General features: G+C 38.7%; 2 protein-coding genes across 3 annotated transcripts; one reads left to right on the top strand and one right to left on the bottom strand.

Annotated features, from left to right (window-relative positions):
* Positions 1 to 675: 675 nt before the first annotated feature.
* Positions 676 to 10373, bottom strand: flot1a (flotillin 1a). Of its 2 annotated transcripts, none has more exons than XM_041967222.1 (13): positions 10208 to 10373; positions 9679 to 9742; positions 9106 to 9181; positions 8278 to 8368; positions 7730 to 7873; positions 7405 to 7524; positions 7157 to 7252; positions 6717 to 6869; positions 6373 to 6554; positions 5580 to 5625; positions 4490 to 4627; positions 4113 to 4277; positions 676 to 3945 (listed from the first exon to the last, which is right to left on the bottom strand). In XM_041967222.1, the coding sequence occupies exons 2-13, from the start codon at positions 9719 to 9721 to the stop codon at positions 3925 to 3927; spliced, it is 1275 nt and encodes a 424-aa protein (XP_041823156.1). In that variant the 5' UTR covers positions 9722 to 9742; positions 10208 to 10373; the 3' UTR covers positions 676 to 3924. The 2 variants fall into 2 exon arrangements, with proteins under 2 accessions (XP_041823156.1, XP_041823155.1); XM_041967221.1 differs by having other exon boundaries at positions 9679 to 9753.
* Positions 10374 to 11481: 1108 nt separating this feature from the next.
* Positions 11482 to 17896, top strand: LOC121657025 (tubulin beta chain-like). The gene is made up of 5 exons (XM_042012379.1): positions 11482 to 11677; positions 15263 to 15371; positions 16072 to 16182; positions 16461 to 16705; positions 17035 to 17896. Exons 1-5 carry the CDS (start codon positions 11621 to 11623, stop codon positions 17845 to 17847), a joined length of 1335 nt encoding a protein of 444 aa, XP_041868313.1. The 5' UTR covers positions 11482 to 11620; the 3' UTR covers positions 17848 to 17896.
* The last annotated feature ends 3207 nt before the right edge of the window (positions 17897 to 21103 follow it).

Consider the following 21103-nt stretch of genomic DNA (forward strand, 5'->3'; position numbering starts at 1 on the left):
TTGTTACCTTATATCTGGTATATCATTGACTTTTTTCTCTCTTTTTTTCTCTCATCGTTTCACTCACTTGTCTGTCATTTTCTTTCTTGCATTTACGCCCCCCCCAACCCTCGTCAGGTCCAGCATAAATATGTAAAATCAGCAATAGACAAGTTAAAAAAAAAAGAATAATGCTTAAATAATCTAGAGGGCCCTTATATCCATAAATGTAAATGGATGGTAAATGTACTCAGTATAAATACAAGCTCCTCTTGGCAAAGCAGATTTGTTAGACCATCGTTCTGCTGCTATGATGCTGGACAGGACAAGGTAAAAATAAATAAATATAAAAGCAAACCATTGCATTTTGTTTTTCTCAACATTTTACACAGCATCCCAAGGTTTTTGGAATTGGTACTGAATTCTGCACCTATACAAATTAATTTCTTTTGAGGTGTTTTGTATTTCTGTTGGATTTTTACTTTACTGTACCTATGCATCTATTGTGGTTTGATCATCAGTGCCATGATCTGCACACGTTGCATGTGCATAAAACTCAACAGTTTAAAAGAATTTATAGGCAACACATCCCCACTGATGAAAAACAAAATACTGCAATAAAATTAATCAACACAAAGACTTGCATGGATCAGAACTCAAAACAGTGTAGAAAAAAACTTTCAGAAACACCATGGACACAGTTTTCCCTTTGAAATTTATTAGGTATATTGTGTACAGGATTTAGAATAACAGTTTCTTCTAACAGTTTTTCTGAAATGCAACGACAGTCTGACAGTTACTGCAACAAAACAGAAACTTCCACTTAGATAAAACTTCATCAACATAGCATAACAGAGAACTTAAAACTAACCAGAGCTTTTCTACTTTTATGACGACAGGCGTTTCTCTTGGTGAGAATCAGTAGAGTTTACAGTGCTGACTTGAGAAACAGAAAGTGCTACACTGATACTGTATAAAAGATCATATATATATATATATATATAATTCATTAACACATCTATTCCATATCAAGTGCCACGTCAGCATAATTACACTTAAAACATGACAGCTGCTCAAAGGTTAAACTTCAGTTTCTAAGCTAACCATCAGGTAATCTCCTACTTTGGTAACTCAGTTGATGCACGTGTCCAGTCTGGAAACAAACGTTCAAGCAGGATGAAATTCAAGTGTGATCGGTATCAATGCATGCATATTAACAGTAGTCTTATCATCAATAAACAAACAGTAACAAAGTCATTTCAGAACATTTAGCTGTACTGTAATCAGCTGTGTATACAACAAAAACGAGCCAAAAGAGAGGGATGGGAATCAGAGGTTTTAAATAAACTTTGCACTGTCCCACAGCTAAAAATAAAATAAAATAAGCAGACTTAATTACTTCTATAAATACAAAAGTACAAAACAAAAAACAAAAAACACGTCACTGTGAGATCCTTGTACATTTGATGCATTATAAGACTCACTAACACAACATATAGAAAAAAACATAGTGTTTTATATAACCAGCTGGAGAGGTGAGGTAGAGGGTGACGGTGCAACAGATTTATGATATAAGGCAAGTTTCAGAATGACTACAGTAACACTGCAGGGCTGACTCCTAAACCGCCATCAGCATATAATTCTGAGCAACAGCTGCATTGAGATTGTAAGATTGTTCACTTCCATACAGTGGATTGTTTGGAATTCATATTACAACTATATAAATGAACATACATAAGTGCATACTTCAGGAAGAATGAGTAAGACTGAAGAGAAGGGAAAAACAAACCTTTTCACTTTTCATCTTTCCTGACCAGGACTACACATTCTGACATCCGGTTCCCTGCAGTACAAGCTGACAGAACTTATAAACTCACAGTTAGCATCCTGTCCATAAAATTTGAACCCATGGGTTTAACACTAAAACATTATTTAATAATTCCTCTGCATTACTCTTGTTATTCTAATCACTACAATGGATGAATGAAGGTCTACTTCATCTCACATTTCTCTTTAGTTTCACAGGCTATAACCATTGCTATATATCTGATTAGACAAAAGGCACTGCTCACTTAATGCGTATGACTGAGCGTCAGGGTGGTAAAGTCTCAAACGAATACAGGCTTATGCTCCTGTTATTGGCCATGTTCAGATTTGATATGTACCTACATCACGGGGGTTGCACAAGGACAGCAGTGAAAGCAGTTGTGAACACACTCAGTATGGATTGAGCAAGCATTAAAATCTGATCTGTTGGCAGACAAATATGTCTGTTAACATGCAAATAAAATCACTGTTATCAACAATGTTTACATGGAAAATGTGAAATTTCAGACATGACCGCCTGCTAATTTAAACCCATCCAATAACAATATATCAGGGAATAAAGTACTGAACTTGACTGTTAGGAGAAAAGATGATAATAAAGTGCATTACTTGGAGGCTTTTTATTAATTTTTGTGTCCGATTGTTGTTGGTTTTAACTGTTTCTGCTGTGGCCTCATTAAATTATTTGCATCAATAAAATGACAAGAATTTTAGCTTTCTAGCAGTGTGTCATATGTGCACCTAAACGTAGAGCTTTCTACTTGGGTTTGTGTTACCAAAGGACACATTTTAATACTAAATGTGAGCTGGACCTTCACATTTTTAAGCAAAAGAGAGAATCTTTTAGTTTAGTGGCTGATTCTGGTCATCTGGTCACAGCATCCAATTTGAAGAAGAATTAATAATTTATAGTTATAAACAATAAATTATATTTAATGTCATTTAAAATCTAAAAGGGTTCAAATGCTCTGCATTAATGTGAAGTGTTTTTGTATATAAATGTACTTTGAGGTTGTCAGTAAAGGAAACTGAATGTCCTGAGTGACCACCATTGTAATGTAGTAGAAAGAGCTTTGAATTGTAAAAGCCATAGCAGTGCTCGAATAATAGCTGTGAAGGTTTTGGATAATAGTTCTGACTGATGCAGAGTCTCTGCTAAATAACCTGATGTCAGATAAGAGCATACTGAAGACGCAAGCAGCATGCACATCACATTTTAACGTGTGGTGTAGACCTCCTGCATGAGTCTCCATTGCAAGTCCTGGTAATCCTCAATCACTGGGTTAACAAAAAATGATGCTCCTAAAATCTAACATAAATAAAATACAAAGCAATGACACAGAAAAAAAAAAAAAAAGAAATATCAAAACAATGCCATAAGCTTCACAGAAGGTGCCACAACTTTAAATAGCTGTTAAACTGCGACCCTACCACAGCTGAAAAAACTTGACAAAGGGGTTTTTGTTAGGAACCTACCATAAGAAATGTTAGTAGTGTTAGTAAATGAATGCTGAAAGCATGTCTGCTTTACATTTTCATGCTAAGATGCACTTAAGGTTTGGCAGCAAGGCAGTGGACACAGGCAGTAATGGAGGAGGCGTTACAGGTAAACAGAGGGGAAGGAGGGAGACTCGAGACAAAACGACACAGATAAAGATCTTCTCGATAAGATGGACGCACACTGTGACAAAAAGCAAATTAAGCAGAAAAAAACATAAAGAATAAAAAAAAAAAGTCTTGTGAAAATGCAAAGTGGCTACATTTGAATTAATCTGAGTGCATTTTAAATCTGGATGGATGAATATAAATTCAGACCTGATGTAGAAAAGAATATATTTTTAAAATATTGTTATTTGAATAAACTTGTTAATGTAGTACCAGTGAGCATAAAAGACAATTTAACATGTTAAGAACAAAGTTGGGTATCAACAACCACAAACAAAAGAACAGATAAAAGGTGATTAATATTTGCACAACACAGCAACATCACAAAGCAGCTCGGGGAACGTAGCTACGTAGAAAACGGGAGACGAGGAGGCTGTGATAAGATGAATGCAGGGAATCCAGGCAGCGGGATAGTAGGTCTGCCTGCACGGTCACTGGCTGGGTGGATTCTGCTCAGCCTGTACGAGAGGACACCTGCAGGATGGAGGGAAACCCAGAAGAGAAGTCAGTCTGTCAATTTAAATACAGTACTCCATTTTATATGAAAATATAAAAACGTGAAAAGCTTTGCTCCTAGTAGTATGAGCAAAGACAGGAACACAAACACACTGTATGTGGACGTATGTGCATAAATGTGCGACCTGAGAGATGCTGACTCCGGTCAGTTTCTCCACAGCATCAGGGAGGCGGGTCATGATGTCCAACACCTCTCCGGACAGTTTGGCTGCCCCCACCTCTCCACCTCCGCTGGACACCATGGTAACTTTTCTGGCCTCACACAGAGGCTTGCTGATCTCTTCTGCCATCTGGTGCAAAACAGACATCACAAAATGTTAAAACTGCAAACAGAGAAGCCATAACAATCAAAGAGCAAGAAAGTCACACTAGTTATTCATTAAATCTTATAAAATAGAAACTAAATCAGCAATACTTAGCTTAAACTAATGCAATATGTGACATTTTGTAGATTGAAGAAAACAACAATAAGCTGAACAAACAGTTATCCACAGTGTCTCACCAGAGGCAGTTTCTCCAGCAACATGTCCACCATGGCGCCGTCCTTGTACTCCTGGAAGGCTTCTGCCTTCTTTGCCATCTGCTCAGCCTCAGCTCGACCCTTGGCCTCCAAAGCAAACGCCTCAGCCTCACCTTTAACCTGAAGGAGGTAACAAGACAGGCTCACTGGACCAGAAAATACAAAGTGAACAAAAGGATTTTCATCATTTTGAGGAAGACTCAACCCTTTATTTACAGAATATAAAAAAATATCCACTTTTTATGAATCATACATGACTTGATCTTACCGTTTCAATATTGGGAACTCTTAGGGAGTATTTTTTAAACCAGAGCTATTCATTTCGGTTATACAAGGGCTACAGTCCTGCAGGTTTTAACGTGTCTGTGCTTCAACACACCTGACTCAAATTAAATGGACCCAACAGCCTTTAGATTTCTGCACAATAACTCATTCGATTCAGGTGTGTTGGAGCAGGGAAACATTTAGCACCTACAGGGCTGTGGACCTTGCAGAACTGAGATAAATAGCCCAGTTTTAGGGTAATCTATAGATTTTATATCTTGCTGTGTGCTTATGTGCCTTTGTTATTTCAGGATTCCCGTTCTGTCATGTTTCCAGCTGTGAGAACACATGAAGCATGACGTGAAAGTCTGAACAGCAAGTGTGGAGAAAGACTGTATCTAATTCTTTTCAGTCTCCAGGAAATTTCACTGTTGAATTGGTAAAACTATTTCATTAAAATGATGAAAGAATAGCTTCCACCTCAGTGTTTTAGAAGAGTTTAATTTGTAGGATATAAGTGAATCTATTGTGGGAACTTCAAATGCTAAAATAAAGCTTTTATTTGTTAAAATAACCTAAATATAAGTAGTTTTGTGTTTTTTTTAGAACAAGCCATTTAAATCTACGGATCCACAAAGAGTGGACAAACCAAACCTCAGGTCCTTCACTATTTAAAAGCTACTTTGGTTTTTCTAACGCACTTGAAGGGAAAGGAATGGTGGTAGATATTCAGCGGGTTTTAAGTGCTGAAGTCACCAAATCCAACCGACTGCTCCTGGAAGAATTTGCTGTAACATCGGTAACTAACCTTTATGGACTCAGCTTCGGCTTCTGCCTCCATAATCATCTTCAGGCTGGAGAGATAGAACGTACAAACAGAAACTGAGCAGGGAGATAAAAGGATCAGTCAGTTTGTTACTTCTAGCAGGTAACTGGACCAATTTTCATAAAGCTTTAGCTTGACCTGGAAACATCTGGATTGAATCTGGACTGTGTCAAACATGTCTTAAAACAGTTAAAAATTAACTTCTGATGAACAACACTAGAACAAAATAAGAGGTTTGTCATTTTCGGTTTTCCTATATTTCACAGTTTTATTATTTTATTTTCTTTTTATTGATTTTTTTTCCAGCTAAAAGTTGCAGTGAGAGAAAGATACAGTAAAATGTCCATGTTATAAGTGTACTATCTTTTATGTTTAAGCAGGTTACTAAAGTAAAAGTGAAAATCAATCCCTGAAGCTCCAGTTCACCTTCTTCTTCTCATATGTACCTATATGGATCTAATTAGTATGACTTTGAACGACATTCCAAGAAATAGGATTAAAATAGTCTCCTTCTCTTTCATATAGGGCGGTTCTATGTTTCCTTTGCCGAAGGAGATAAAAAATTTAAGCTCCTTTACTTTTACTTAAAGGCTCTCAGGTCTTCTATTCACATACAGCACGTCCAGGTTATCTCAGGCAGTCAGGAGGTTTCTAAAGCATAAAAAGACTATCTGACTGCAAACAGAGCCTTAAATCACTGATACTAGATCTGAAAATACATATATCCGGGAGCGTAGGAAAACTAGCTGTAGTTGAGAATGAACCTGCAACTCACCGCTGAGCCTCAGCCAGTTTCTCCAGACGGTACCGCTCTGCCTCTGCAGGTTTCTTCACTTTGGCCTCCAGCTCCTTCTCCCTGCGGGTGATCTCCTGCTCCTGCAGCATGATCTGCTGCGTCCGCTCGACCACCTGGACCTGCATCTTCTCCTCCTCAATACGCTGCTTCGTCTTTGCTACCTGCAAAAGGTAAACACGAAATACAGACATATGCACCAAAATGCACTCCTTCATTAAATATAAAATACCAGATCAGGTTAATAAACATGTTAATGATTGCTAAGTAGCCCTTTTAACTAGATCACTGGCATGCACAACTACTTCTAGTTTATTTGTGAGCACCTGCAGCTGGTAGGCCATCTCTGACTCAGCCTTCTTTGTGTTCACTTCTATGTCATAGGCTGCCTTCTTCAGCTCATAGTCTCTCTGCGCCTTTGCCATGTCGATCTCATTCCTGTACTGAGCAGATATTTTCTCCTGCATTGCATGAGCCTCCTGCAGAGAGACACAGAGGAAGACAGAAATGAGGACAACTGAGATCAATAACAGCAAATCCTCAAAAAAAACATGGAAGATACTAAAAGTAGAGACCAGTATAAAAACAAAACAGTCAGCAAAGCAGTTTAGGAAAAAGGAAATTGATAGATTCCTTTAACATAACTTTGTGTTCACCAAATTTCAGAATTTATTATTAAACAGATCAAATAAATCCTCCCACCGTCTGTAGTGATGAGGTTCTTGTCGGAATTTGTCAGGAATAAAAACAAAGTGAAGCGTCTCACCCGGATCACAGCATCTCTCTTATTCTGGGCTTCTCCAATGCGAGCGTCTTTCTGAACCTGGGCTGTCCGAGCTTTTCCCAGTGAGTGCAGATAATCCTGTGTACCAGCGGGAGGAAGAAGAAAGGACCGAATCAGATCTTTACTGCTTTCTTTTTAAAACCTTGCAACCAACAACACTGCTTAGATATCAAAAAGCTAGGAATGTTTCTCTCACTCAAGTCTGTCTTTATATAACCGCCAAGAAATACCTGGTCGTCATGAACATCTTTGAGAGTGTAGCTGACCACGCTGATGCCCATGTTGACCAGGTCTGAGGAAGCCACCTTGAAAACCTGCTCTGAGAACTTCTTACGGTCTTTGTAGATCTCCTGTAAAACAAAGATGGCGACTGTGAAGAGAAAGCTGGAATAAATAAATAAATACATAAAATAACTACCAAAATAACCTAAAAGCATGTTTGAGTTTGTCGATGTTCCCCTTTCAGTCTGTGGAACTTGTTTCAGACCAGCTAAATATTTACAAAAAGGTCTAGATGTGGTGTTACTGTTACTCTAATTACTGCTCTGTCATTACCTCAACTGTCAAGTGGGCGATGATGGCTCGCTGATGTCCCTCCAGCGTCTCCAAAGCAATCTGAGCGATCTCTGGCTCTGACTTCCCCATGAACATCTGGCAAGCTGCAGCCAGCATCTGTTTATTCTGACCCTGGATCTTCATCTGTAGAAAGGAGTTGTTTGATTGTTATTAAAGGAGCTGGTCTTCTATGCACATAAATAACACTTTGAATGAAAACTATAAAACCACACGTGGATGACATCAGAGTCTATATTTGGATTAGAAGATGGTTAAATTTTTATGCTCTATAAAAGCTGCTTGATTCATTAAAATAAATGATGCAATGTTATGCGCAAATATAGTATTACATGTCTTATTTATGACATATTAAACACTCAGATGTGTGTGAGTCATTGAAAAGTTACAATGGACAACTTGAGTATGTAGAAATCCTCTGATCACATCTAACTGTATCAACATATTTACTAGTGTTAAAAATGGTCATTAGTGATTGTTTTCTCTACTGTCTCTGTCTGCAGAGGCCCATGCTGCAGCCTGCTGGTTACCTGAGCGATCCCAGTGACAGAGATGGGAACTCCATGGCGAGTGTAGACCTTATCACTCTTCACGTTCAGAGTCAGAGTGTTCAGAGAAATCCTGCAGATGCAGAGTAAGAAGTTAGGGCAAAGATTATTATTGATGGACTGTAATTTGCTCTAATGGTATACATTTACGAGTCATATTTCCGTTGTGTTTTGTCATACAGAGCTGCAAGCACTGAGTGGATGACTGTGGAGGATCAGCTATAATAAAAGCATTAATTGTGCTTTAAAATGAGCTGGAATAAGGATTGGAGGAGAAGCATTCCCACTGGAAGGCCCATCAGTGGCCAGTTTAAAGTGTGACCTAATCTTATATTTGGTAGGAAGATAAAAAGAAAAGTTAACTATATGTTAAAAATAAGTTATTACTAACATGGACATGGCAATTGTTTTAATGTTCCCAGACATGCTGGGCTTTTAATCAGAAAATAATTGCTCTTTAATATGTTTAAGTTAGATATATTTTCGGTTTGTAATGTCATTTGCCATTATATGTGTGTCATTTGTTACATACCGTCGCCAGCAAACTAAATCAACTCTAACTAACAAGGGAAATCCAAGACAGCTGCCAGCTGTTTTAGTCATTAAAATGTCTGCAAGTGCCAAAGCAATTATTTTGGATCAAGATCACAACCAAATAATCTCAAAGCCCTTTTAAAAATACAGTTCAATACAATAGAATTCCCTGTAATTCAAGTCCAATTAATTAGTCCAGTTCATAACAATGTGTTCATATGAAGCTACTTCATTTAAAAAAAAGGCCTTGCTAAGCCAGCATCGGTGTTTCGTTACCTCTGTATTTGCTGTATGCATGGGATGACGAACACTCGGCCGCCAGCGATCATCATTGGAGGAGAACGACAGAAGCCTGATGATGATGAAGGCAATAAATCAGACAGTGTACATGACCAAGCTTGAGTGATGTTTTAAGTCACCTCTCCTTTTTTTTGCATTTTGCTTCCAAAGAATCAGACTTCCAGGCAGTCTTAAAAAGGTCTTGAGCCAGGTTTTCTGAAGATCTTTCACCTGAGCCACCAAATTCAACTCAACCAGCGTTGTGTGTACAAGTGACTGGCAATTAATTGCATTTCAAGCTGCTTTGTTACTGTGGAAAACTTACAAAACTACAAGAAAGCTTGTCCAAGAGGGTTCAGGATGTGTTTAAGAGTGGTTGTATCAAATGTTGACTAATAAGTTTATAAGAATTGTGCAAACTGTTTTCCTCATATACTATTTTTAGACAAGTTTAAATATATTGCTAAACTTGTTTTCTTGTCAAAATATCAAGAAATGTGGGTTTTCTCAAGACTTTTACCTGTTTTTGGTGATTTTATTTAATTTAGCCAGTGCAGGCCATCATCTTACCTGACACCACCATAGCTTCATTGGGACCACAAGTGTAGAACATGTTTGCTGATCTTCCTTTAGACTGAAACGCAATTAAAGTGAAAGAAAAATCAATAAAGGCAAACAACATCAAGACCCCACCTAAGCAAAACGCCTCTGTGGATGCTCATGGTATCGATCAAACTAAAAATACACATTTTATGTGCCATATTTCCAAAGTAAAACCTTATGAAAATGATTGCCAGCTGGTGATGTTATGACTCCCACACTGAAGGGAGGGGCTGTGATGGGAACCAGACCAGACCAGTAGACCTAAAATCTAATTTACGCAAATGCTGCGCAGTAAAAACCTCAAGAAAAGTCCGAAGAGTAAAACCATTTAGAGTTGCCTTTTTATGAACATTAGGAGCTTTAAATGTGTGTATACATTACTCAATCCAAATTGCTAGCAACTAGCTATTTAATCATTTACTACGTGTATTTGCCTCATATGCATTTACAGTCGAGAATAGATGTGGAAAGACACGGAATATGAACGAATACTTACCGTTGAGGAAGGTAACGACGTAATTTGGGTTGAATGGGGTTAAATAGATGGATAAGTATAAGTATGTTCTGTTTAAAATGTATGTGTTTCTTTCCCTGGTAACGCTTATTCCGTTATGATGCTACAGTGACTGACTGCAGTTCAGCGTCTCGCATGCAGCACGCCTACCGACCAAACTGTACGCTTCTGCCATCTAGCGACGTGGTGGGGAACTGCTACCTTTTTAACCGTCCATAATAGTTTATAAATTGAATTCGTGCGCGATTTCAGCGCTATTCAAGTACTGTATTTATTATTTTCAAGAGTTGAGAGTTGACTGCACTAGTTATTTTTCCCCACTTCACTTCAGTTTATTTTCTAAGCTCTTCTCAAAATCAGGATGCTACACAACAAGCAAACAAAAACAGAATGCAGCCACATACTGGCCATTTAAGCCCTATAAAATTATAATAATGCAAAGACGGCATAGTAATTGTTGGAACCAAGAAGAAGATAAATGTTTTCTAAAATAAAAACAAACAAATAAATAAGGATACATTACAATGGATGCTCATGCCTTCCAAATAGTTGAAGTGTTTTAACAAAACACGTCACATATCTGCAGTTTCATTTGGACCACATTATTAGCCTTTGAGTGACCCTATACACGACAGACATATCCCAAATCTTAATTTTCTCTGAGCCTTTGGGCTGCACCTGGTCTTTAGAGCCGCTATCAAACGGTCTTCAGTACATGCCTGCACTGGACCTAAACTTAAGTCCCCCAAACAGCAAGATTTCAGCCAGAATTTTTCTGCTATCTCTGAAACAAATTCAGTTTCAGAAGATTATTATCAGGTATTGTTGTTGTAAATGTTAGTCGATTTCGCTTAAACTTCTCCGTAATTAAAAGTTGTGTTAATTGCACTAACAAACATACATATTGTTTTACATATATACAGCTTATAAATTACAGATGCAAAAGTAATGAAGTTTACTTTTCTGCAAATTTGCCAAAAGTTAAAAATGGGCATATTCTATTCTATTCTATTCTATTCTATTCTATTCTATTCTATTCTATTCTATTCTATTCTATTCTATTCTATATTGTTTTGTTTGGTACTCCAACAGGGCAGGAATGATGAAAACCTCTCCCTATCCTTTTCCGGTCCTTGCTTTTGAGTTAGGGAAACCCCTTACGGGAGAAAAAAAATCACATTTTAACCAATCAGCATCGGGTGTCTAACGAAAGCAGCCAATCATCAGTATGGAAGACGTAATAGGCGCGTCCCAACACGTTTTTATGCCAGCCTGTTGGATTTCTGGGCATTACCACACTCTATTCCCCGTCTCTACAGACAGAGTTCAACAGTAGGTCAACGTTAGACAGTTAAATCTGTTAAAACTTACTTTTATAACTTAGAGGCATCCATCATGAGGGAAATTGTGCACATCCAGGCTGGCCAGTGCGGCAACCAAATTGGCGCAAAGGTAAGAAGCAGTAAGGAGGTGAAAAACAGTTAAATCAAGTTTAATCCACTTTTTCTGAAGTAAATTTAGCCTTTCGCCATTTTCGCTGCTTTGCCCTTTAGAAGAGCTTTTCTTTGTTTTATTTTTTAAAGCAACTGATGTAATCGTAAGACCAAAGCAAATGGCTTGATTTAAATATGTTATTAACGGTTTTATATGTAACTTAGCCCAAAACTATGTAGCCTTACGGTTCGCAATTCTTTCACTGAATTGGTAAAAAAAATAAATAAATAAATAAATTAAATAAATCTAGACGTTGTGTGTGTGTTGGGGGGTGTCATGGATTTACCATGAAAACATCATGCAGACACAATTTAAAAAGAGTATCTGACTTAATCCTATTTCAAAATTGAAACCAAATGCTGTTAGAAAGGTCCAATAAATCCCTGTTGCAGTATCCTGTGATGTATCATAAAAGATGGACAAAGGGCAGAAAGTCTGTATAAGCATTATTATCTCAACAGTTATTCTGTTTTAAAAATGCCAATACAGGGTTTGGTGAAAAAGAATATAGTATAGTTATAGTTTCTTTTATTTAATTTTCACCCAATCCCTTCTCTTCACATTAATAATAAAGTCGACCAAACTCACAGGGCCAGCTGCTGTCTGCTGCCTGATGAGTCTTTGTCAGAGAGAGGGGGGAATACAAGAGAAGAAGAGGGTGAAAAGAAAGGAGAAATTTGCTTAGGCGGAGGAGAGGAACGCAGCCAGAGGAGGGAGAAGGAGGTAAGATAACAAGAGGCTCAGTGTGTGCTCTGAAAGCACAGATGAGGTCATTTAAATGGCTGCATTTCCCGTCAGTGTCACATGCACACGCCCCGGGCCCCCAAACCGGTACTCACCCTGAAATCCCTGTTTGCAATAGTTATTTGTGTTTCTATGTAACAGCAATTTCACTGCTGCACTTTAAATATCTTGCAGTCTTTCTGGAGCTTTCTGTCCAACAGTTTGTTAAAGAGAGCGGCAACAACCAGTTAATGCAAACCAATGTAATGCTTTTTTTTTTTTTTTTTGCACATGACAGGTCAAATATATTTTAATGTGCATCATTCTAGGCTTTGACAAATTCTGATGCTTAGTTTCCATAATTGTGTTACATGTTAGAAATGCAGAAAACCCAAATTAATCAACTTAAATTAAGTCAATGAAGATGATCACATATCAGTTTTAATAACATTTCTATCTAATTGAAGTTATCAGTGTAGACTTTTAGTTAATCAAGATGATTTTAGTTGTCTCAAACCAGATTTAAACAGTCTGCTTTGTTACAGCAGAACAATCAAAGTCTTGTGAATCTCATGGATAGTTAACATAATTTATTTAAATTATATTCATTCATTTGACCCTTTTTTATAAACAAATCCAACTGAGTTTCTTTGGATACAACAGGCGTAGCAGCAACATATGAGGTGACTCAGTCTTCGCTGCTCAGTGGTCCTGATCAGTGAAGCCAAGTGTATTTACAGCGGACTTAGTGAGGCTGAGGTCATGAACGTTTTGCAGTGGATTAACTGCCTAAATTCACTCACTTATACAATCCAGCCAAAATCTACTCAGCTCTCTTGTACAGTTGGATAACATCTCAGACTTGATTGAAATAAAATGTTAGTCAGTCTGAGGCAAATGTCAATAACTAAGTTGTTGCTAATGTTGTACTTTGCTGTTGTAAATGTTTTTAAATCAGCCAGAAGTAACTTACTGATTTAGTCTGTTTCATTTTATTCCACATTGGTTGTAACTTGCTAAATCTACCAGTTAGTGTTTTCAGGTCAAGATCCTTTAGCCCCAAAACAAATAAACTTATCAGCTTGTTGCCATGGTGATCATGAGGGATGAATTCAGGGATAGCAAAAGAAAATTGTGATTAGTAGTGACGATTAAAAACCTGACTTTTAGCTTTTTTTTGCTTTTGGCCTCAAATCTTTCATAAAACCTGGAGGAGGACCCACCACCCCTGTACTTCTATGCATTTCTTTCCCTTAAACAGACAGTCTGTGGCTCAGATTAGGGTCAGCTGACTGAGCTGGTGTGACAGTCTCTGCTCTTAACTGAGTTTGTCGTTAACGTCTCGGCTGGTAAAACTGAAGCTGACTGGATCCTCTGAGAAAGCTCTGCTCTTACTGACCCTTTGACTACGACTAGAACAAGTAAACTTCAATCTGAAGACATGTACGTCATGTTGAAACAAGTGTGTGATTCACTGAATGAACTGGAAAAATCCAGTTTGGGATAATTAAAAGGAGCTTGCCATTCCTTTTTTTTTAAGTCTTTCATCACAGATGAGGACAAAGGAATGTTAGATTTTCTTTGGTTTGCTTATATACTCTTATTGTGAGATATTTTTTCTTGTTTTTTTTTTTTAGTTGAAATGCTCTTCCTCCTGTGCTGCAGTGGTAATTATTGATCCAGAGACGTTTTGTTCTTTCTGGACATGCATTTTAAGCGTTTTGTGCAGCATAACATTAAACGTTTTAATGCCAACTCTCCAGAGTGGAATCAGTTAATAACAGCAATGTGAGATTGAATACCTCCCTAAGGATAAATAAAAACATCCTGATCAGAATCCTAATCAACTTCAGTGTTTCTAACTTGTGTCATGTGCAACATCTGGTAACAGTTTTCATGTAAACTTGTTGATTTCTGCTTTTTGAATTTAAATATGACTCAGCTTTCTCTTTTTCTTTTTCTGTACAAAAGGCAAATTTTAAATGTTTGGGTTTTGTGGATTGTAATGTGGTCTTACCAAACTTTGTTGTCTTTCTGATGAAGGCATTAGAATTCAGCCAGTCTGAAGCAAACAGTACAAAATCGCTGTAACATGGTAGTTAAACTGAGATGCAAAGGAAGACCAACTATAGTTTGGAAGATTTTAATGTGAATTTTGTTCCACTTCCCAACAGCTTTAGATAAACTTATTCATTAATTATTGGTGTTGATCACCAGATTTTTTTTTTTTTAAAGATTATCTGGAGCTTTAATATGGTAATATTTGCTTTTTTTTTTCAAAAGGTCAAAGTGATGACCCCTATTGTATTTTCAGACTGGCTTTTGGAGTGAGAACAAATTTCCCTAATAATATACCTAATTATTATTAGGTCGCTACATGCTTGTACCTTTTAGTTCCTGCAGCTTGTCCTTTAGTCTGTATCGTAATTAGAGAAAATTGATAAAAACTGCTGTTGGCCCCAAAGTGGCTGTTTCATAAAACCCTTCCTTCAGTCATTTTAAAGGAACGACATTCTCACAGAACATGTTGCTGTTTTCAGGTCGTCTTGTGACTGGAAAACCTAATTATATGTTAACTTGTCCTCTGAAAGCACAGAAAACTATTTTTTTCTGACCTGAGGAACCACACAAAGGTGCCTCTTTGTCAGAAATATTCCCTGAACTGTGACTGAAAAACTATTAAATACAGAATGTTATCAGATAAAATAGCAAATGGGTAGTTTGTGGTTCAAAAACAGAAAAACATTATCTTTTTTAAGTTGATCTGTGAACAGTGCAGTTTGTGTACTAATGAAATATTTGCTTGTGTGTCTTTTTTAGTTCTGGGAGGTGATCAGTGATGAGCATGGCATCGACCCAACAGGAGCCTACCATGGAGACAGTGACCTGCAGCTGGACAGGATCAGTGTGTATTACAATGAAGCCTCAGGTGAGTTTGCCCAGACGACAGTGTATACACACTTAGGGTTATCTTGGTACAATGAACTGAGAGGTCCCCCTCTTGTGGAAAAACTGAGTCACTGCAGCAGCTCAGAACTGAGTGTTGGCTTGTATTAAAGCTCAGTCATGCCAAATGTCCTCAGTTTAAATGGGATTGGAATATTTGTCCCCATCTAGTGGCCACTTTTGATATTGCACATAAACGTCAGCCGTCATTCTGCACCCTCGTATTGAGTTTTAGCTTTACTTGGCTGAAAGAAATTTGGTCCATATGTTTTAATTTTTCTTAAATCCTGTCCAACAGAGATTAAAGATGACGATTTACTGAATTCTTGCCTGATATTTATCTTATAAGGTAAAAGTATCCCTGTTTACCTTCTTGGGATGTTATCGCAAAAAACTAATTTCTTCTGAGACACTTTGTCTCTTTGCTCTCCAACACCATAACTCTCATTTATCTTGTACTTCTGTACCCGCTCTGCTTCTACCCTGTACTTTTTGAGTAGATTGATTTGTTATTTAATGATTTTATCTTAATTTCTTACAAGAGTCTTGTTCATTTGGCTGAAATAACTAAACATACACAATTATGTAAATGTGCAAATGTGTTTATTTCTGATTTTGTTATTGTTTCCTTATTGTACTTGAGGTTTTACAGTGGCTTACTGTTCTGTTCATGTCATGTGCAGGTGGGAAGTATGTGCCCAGAGCCATTCTTGTTGACCTGGAACCAGGCACCATGGACTCAGTCCGCTCTGGACCCTTTGGCCAAATCTTCAGACCGGATAACTTTGTCTTTGGTAAGAATCGGATGAGTTGGTGATGTGGCTGTTTTTTCCTCTTGAGGTCAGACATCAGTCTTAAAAAAAGGATCCAAACTTGAATTCAAACTTAAATTTAATAAACTGATCCTGCTGTAATGTCCCAGAATAATGCTACACAAGGCCTCAGCTCACTGTGATGTTTGTCAAAGATCTTGATTTAACTTTTTTTTAAACTCTGAAGTTGAGTTTTAATAATGAACAATTCCTACCAAAAAAGGCTTGATTTGTACTAATTTACATATTTATATTCCCAGGTCAGAGTGGAGCAGGAAACAACTGGGCCAAAGGTCACTACACGGAGGGGGCGGAGCTTGTGGATTCAGTTCTGGATGTGGTGAGGAAGGAGGCTGAGAGCTGCGAGTGCCTGCAGGGCTTCCAGCTCACTCACTCCCTCGGGGGAGGCACCGGCTCCGGCATGGGAACGCTGCTCATCAGCAAGATCCGAGAGGAGTACCCCGACCGCATCATGAACACCTTCAGTGTGGTGCCCTCTCCTAAGGTAACTCACAAAATTTGTCTCATTTGGCAAAAATGGCAAGGCTGCTTTATTTGTATATCACATTTTATGTATAAGACAATTTCACAGTTTGATTTAAACATCAAACATTAAAAGCATAACAGCAGGTTGGAGAAGCATTAAAAGAATAATGCAAGAAATAAACTGCTGTGAGGAATGAAATGTTTTGATAAAAGGCAGCAAATAGAAAAGTTTTTAAGCTTTTATTTTGAGTTTCAGCAGACCTGCAGCTTCCTGTGACTTGTTTCCACATGCGAGGAGCATACAAACTGACCTTCATCATCCATGTTCTGATGCTCTTCCTCTCTCAGGTTTCAGATACGGTGGTTGAGCCGTACAACGCCACCCTGTCGGTCCACCAGCTGGTAGAAAACACAGATGAGACCTACTGTATTGACAACGAAGCCCTTTATGACATTTGCTTCCGCACTCTTAAACTCACCACACCCACCTACGGCGACCTCAACCACCTGGTGTCGGCCACCATGAGCGGCGTCACCACCTGCCTCCGTTTTCCCGGCCAACTGAACGCCGATCTGAGGAAGCTGGCCGTCAACATGGTGCCCTTCCCTCGCCTCCACTTCTTCATGCCCGGCTTTGCCCCTCTGACGAGCCGAGGCAGCCAGCAGTACCGCGCCCTGACGGTGCCCGAGCTCACCCAGCAGGTCTTCGACGCCAAAAACATGATGGCGGCGTGCGACCCTCGTCACGGTCGCTACCTGACGGTGGCCGCAGTTTTCCGTGGCCGCATGTCCATGAAGGAGGTGGACGAGCAGATGCTGAACGTCCAGAACAAGAACAGCAGCTACTTTGTGGAGTGGATCCCCAACAACGTCAAGACGGCGGTCTGCGACATCCCGCCGCGCGGCCTCAAGATGGCCGTCACCTTCATTGGCAACAGCACGGCCATACAGGAGCTGTTCAAACGCATCTCTGAGCAGTTCACCGCCATGTTCCGCCGCAAGGCCTTCCTGCACTGGTACACCGGCGAGGGCATGGACGAGATGGAGTTCACAGAAGCCGAGAGCAACATGAACGACCTGGTGTCGGAGTACCAGCAGTACCAGGACGCCACGGCCGAGGAAGAGGGGGAGTTTGAAGAGGATGTGGAGGAGGACGCCTGAACAAAATTAACAAAGCTGAGGCAAAGTTAAAGAAACAAATTAAAATGATTAAAAAAAAAAAAAGTTGAAGGAAGGTGGCAGGTTAGAAGAGCAGGGGGGCGTGGTAAAGAGAACAATTCAAGGTGATGTTTGCAGGGAGGATGGGGGCAGGATAAAAACTACACGACCAAATAAATGTGCCATGGTTTACACTTTGTTTTGGCTGGTTTGAGTATAGTTTTACAAAATCGTCTCGTTTAGACCAAAAATCTTATTTTATAAACAAGGCACACGTCAGATCACGCGGTCGGTCGAGGAACTGGCCAAGTTTCTGGTTCATATCAGATAGGATGAAAAATTGGTTACAAACATCTTCAGACAAACTTTTCCACATTTATTTATTCTCGCGGCATTTTTTCACATGAGAAACAGTATTTTACATCTAGTCCAAAGAGTTTCAGTTGAAGTTTTCAAATTTAATAAATAAAAAAATAAAACAGTGAACTGATACTGTAGAGGAGTGTTTGTGGATCTCAAACCTGTTTTTTTTTTTTTCCTGTCTACGATAGAGCTTCACTGATGTCCAATGGGTGACATGTTCCATCGGGACCAGTTCGTTTTCGGTCTTTTCAAAGTGTTTATAAGTTCATTAAATCCTGTGAAAGCCTGATCTCATTAAAGTGAGCCTCAGAAATGTGACATCAAGCTGTTTTAGGAGTTTCATTTCAATTATCTTTTGAGATCCTGACTCGGCGATAATTATGAATTCAGGTGATATGTTTGACATCAGTATTCAGTGAGAAAGATGTCCTTAGTTTTCTTCTGTTTCTATTTGTTCTACTGTTTCTATTGTTTGTACCATTGTGAGACGGTTGAGGAATGAGAAACATCTGTTGTGATTCTGGTACAGCTGTTAAAAATTACCGTTGTGGTGGAATTAAAGGCACTTTTCAGTTTCAATCAGTTGTCATGTCTTTTTTTTCCCTTTATTTGTGAAGCAAACATTTTTAAATGCTGTCAAAGACTAAAAACTCACATAAAAGGATCATTTTGTAGCAGAAAGCGCAGCCTGTGTGTTTAACAGAGGTAATTCCAGATTCTGGGTTAAAACCGAAAGGTCTGAAATTTGACTTTGATGCATTTGCTAAGAGTTTAAATGAAAAGCAGCAGCATGAATTTTTTCTTCGGTCGCCAGCCGACAGGAGGAGAGTCGCTCTGCAGATGCTCAAAACTCAGGTCAACCAGAAAAATTCAGCCTGAATCCAAAGATTTTTCATTCCTCGTTATTTAGGACCAGATTCTTAAAATCCAAAGCACATGAACTAAAAGGAATCTTTATTTTACTTATACTAATCCGATGCAGTTTGATGCTCAAACTTCGCTCTGAGCTTCTACAGTATTTAATTTTCTTCAGTATGTGAGCCTCAGTTATGTTTCACTCTTTTTTTCAGTTTATTTTTGTTCCTGTGAAACTTAATTTTGATCTCGTTTACTATGAAACATCTGAGAGAAATAAAACACATTTGTGGGAAAAGTCTTGTGTTGTCTCAGCTGTTAGTGTTTCTAATTGCTTCCAGGAAGTCATTTCATTCTTAGCAGCAACAAGTTTAACTGCCATATAAGATGTTTTGGATTAGCGTCGCTGCTGCATTAAGGTTCATTATACATTTAAGAGCCATAAATGTAAGGCTGGGGTCTTTTTTTATTTTTACATTGAACTTTTATTATACAGCATCCAACATGGTGGTGAACAAATACAATAATTCCAACAAGTTAACTTTAAAACTTTAGAAATCATTTAATCTGTTTTTGTTGCTCGTGGACCGACCTGCTTCCCAGGCAGGAGGCTGTGGAGCATTAAAACCAGGACAACCAGATTCAAACAGAGGTGGTTTGACTTGTTAACTCCATGCCGAGTGCACGTTGATCCATGCTGCTCTGATGTTATGTATTTATAGGAAAACAGTTTTATGCAGTGATGGCCCCTTCTAGTCATCCGGCAATGATTTCAAATGGTCAAGGAAAGATATAACTGGGGTCCAGGATGCAAAATATTGGTCTCGAGACCCCCTAAGTGTGCATTTGATTATTTTCAAGGCTGAGATAGAGCATTAGGTTGCTTCACCACTGAGAGGCTTTAGGGGGTTTGATAGATTTCCAGTGGAGTAAAATCCTTCTGCAGATTAACAAAGATGAAAATACTAAAATGTCACTAAGTTTATTGTTGCACTGTTGGTTAGTTGGAGCCCTACCAAAGATGCTTTATTTATAGCCTTTAAAAACATTTTAACATGTTGTGATTGCTGTTTTATCCTGATTCTTTCTGTTTGTCTTTTTACATCATGACATCATGGATCCATCTTGTGTGGGATCAATGGTTCAGGTTGCTGGTGGTGTAATGGTGTGGGGGATGTTTTCTTGTCCCACTTTGTTTTACCCAGCACACCCTGCCTCAGTAATGTTGCTGACCATGTCCATCCCGTTATGACCACAGTGATGATCTCATTCCAACAGAGCAGCTTTGGGATGTGGTGAAACGGGAGATTCTCATCATGGATGTGCAGCCTGATGCTACCATGTCAATATGGACCAAAAACTCTGAGGAATGTTTCCATTCTGTCTTTTGTGTGAATTAGAACAAATTCCAAAAGGGCCTTTTTCCTTTGAATTAGTTGGCCAGCGAGTTCACATTATTTTGGAGAACATTTGTAAATTTAATCTGTCGCTTCAGGGCTCTTTAGAGACTCAACCATCTGCCACACGCCTCATATTTCTCTTGGCTGAATTTACTGCATCGTTAATTACAAAGAGACCATGTCCATCCCTGACTGAGAACTGATTAAGAATCTAAACATTTCGTACATCTATCATTTAAAATAAAAATATTTGGAATTAATGTCTGATCATAAGTAAGACTTGAATATGAGATGAATGGATTTCTCTCTGGCAGATCTGACAGGTTGGGGGTGTTTAAATCCAAAAAACGAGCGACTTAAGCTGGTGATATAAATCAGGACCATAGACAGACCCAGCAACATGAGCAGAGAAGAGCAAATAAGGAAATCAGGACCGTGGACAGCGGCCCTGTGAGCCGGGAATATTAAGCTTAGTCCGTGGCTGTGAGGTGGCACTGAGTGGGCTGCCAACCCACTTTCACCCATCCACTTCAACTGAAAATAAGAAATAAGGGGGAAAACAACATATAAACAAACCACAGTGATGACAATCCTCATAGGCGGATTTCCCTGCCTGTGTAATGTAATGTGTAACGTAATGG

This window comes from Melanotaenia boesemani, chromosome 17 (genome assembly GCF_017639745.1).
Source record: "Melanotaenia boesemani isolate fMelBoe1 chromosome 17, fMelBoe1.pri, whole genome shotgun sequence".
Classification (NCBI taxonomy): Eukaryota; Metazoa; Chordata; class Actinopteri; order Atheriniformes; family Melanotaeniidae; genus Melanotaenia; species Melanotaenia boesemani.

Excerpts from the sequence above, each read along its gene's own strand:
- LOC121657025 (XM_042012379.1), top strand. The coding sequence starts at position 11,621 with ATGAGGGAAATTGTGCACATCCAGGCTGGCCAGTGCGGCAACCAAATT. Across the intron at positions 11,678-15,262 it reads GCAACCAAATTGGCGCAAAG|TTCTGGGAGGTGATCAGTGA; the intron begins GTAAGAAGCAGT and ends TGTCTTTTTTAG. Across the intron at positions 16,183-16,460 it reads ACCGGATAACTTTGTCTTTG|GTCAGAGTGGAGCAGGAAAC; the intron begins GTAAGAATCGGA and ends TTATATTCCCAG.
- flot1a (XM_041967222.1), bottom strand. The coding sequence starts at position 9,721 with ATGTTCTACACTTGTGGTCCCAATGAAGCTATGGTGGTGTCAG. Across the intron at positions 9,182-9,678 it reads TGAAGCTATGGTGGTGTCAG|GCTTCTGTCGTTCTCCTCCA; the intron begins GTAAGATGATGG and ends CATCATCATCAG. Across the intron at positions 4,628-5,579 it reads CCGAAGCTGAGTCCATAAAG|GTTAAAGGTGAGGCTGAGGC; the intron begins GTTAGTTACCGA and ends TACCTCCTTCAG.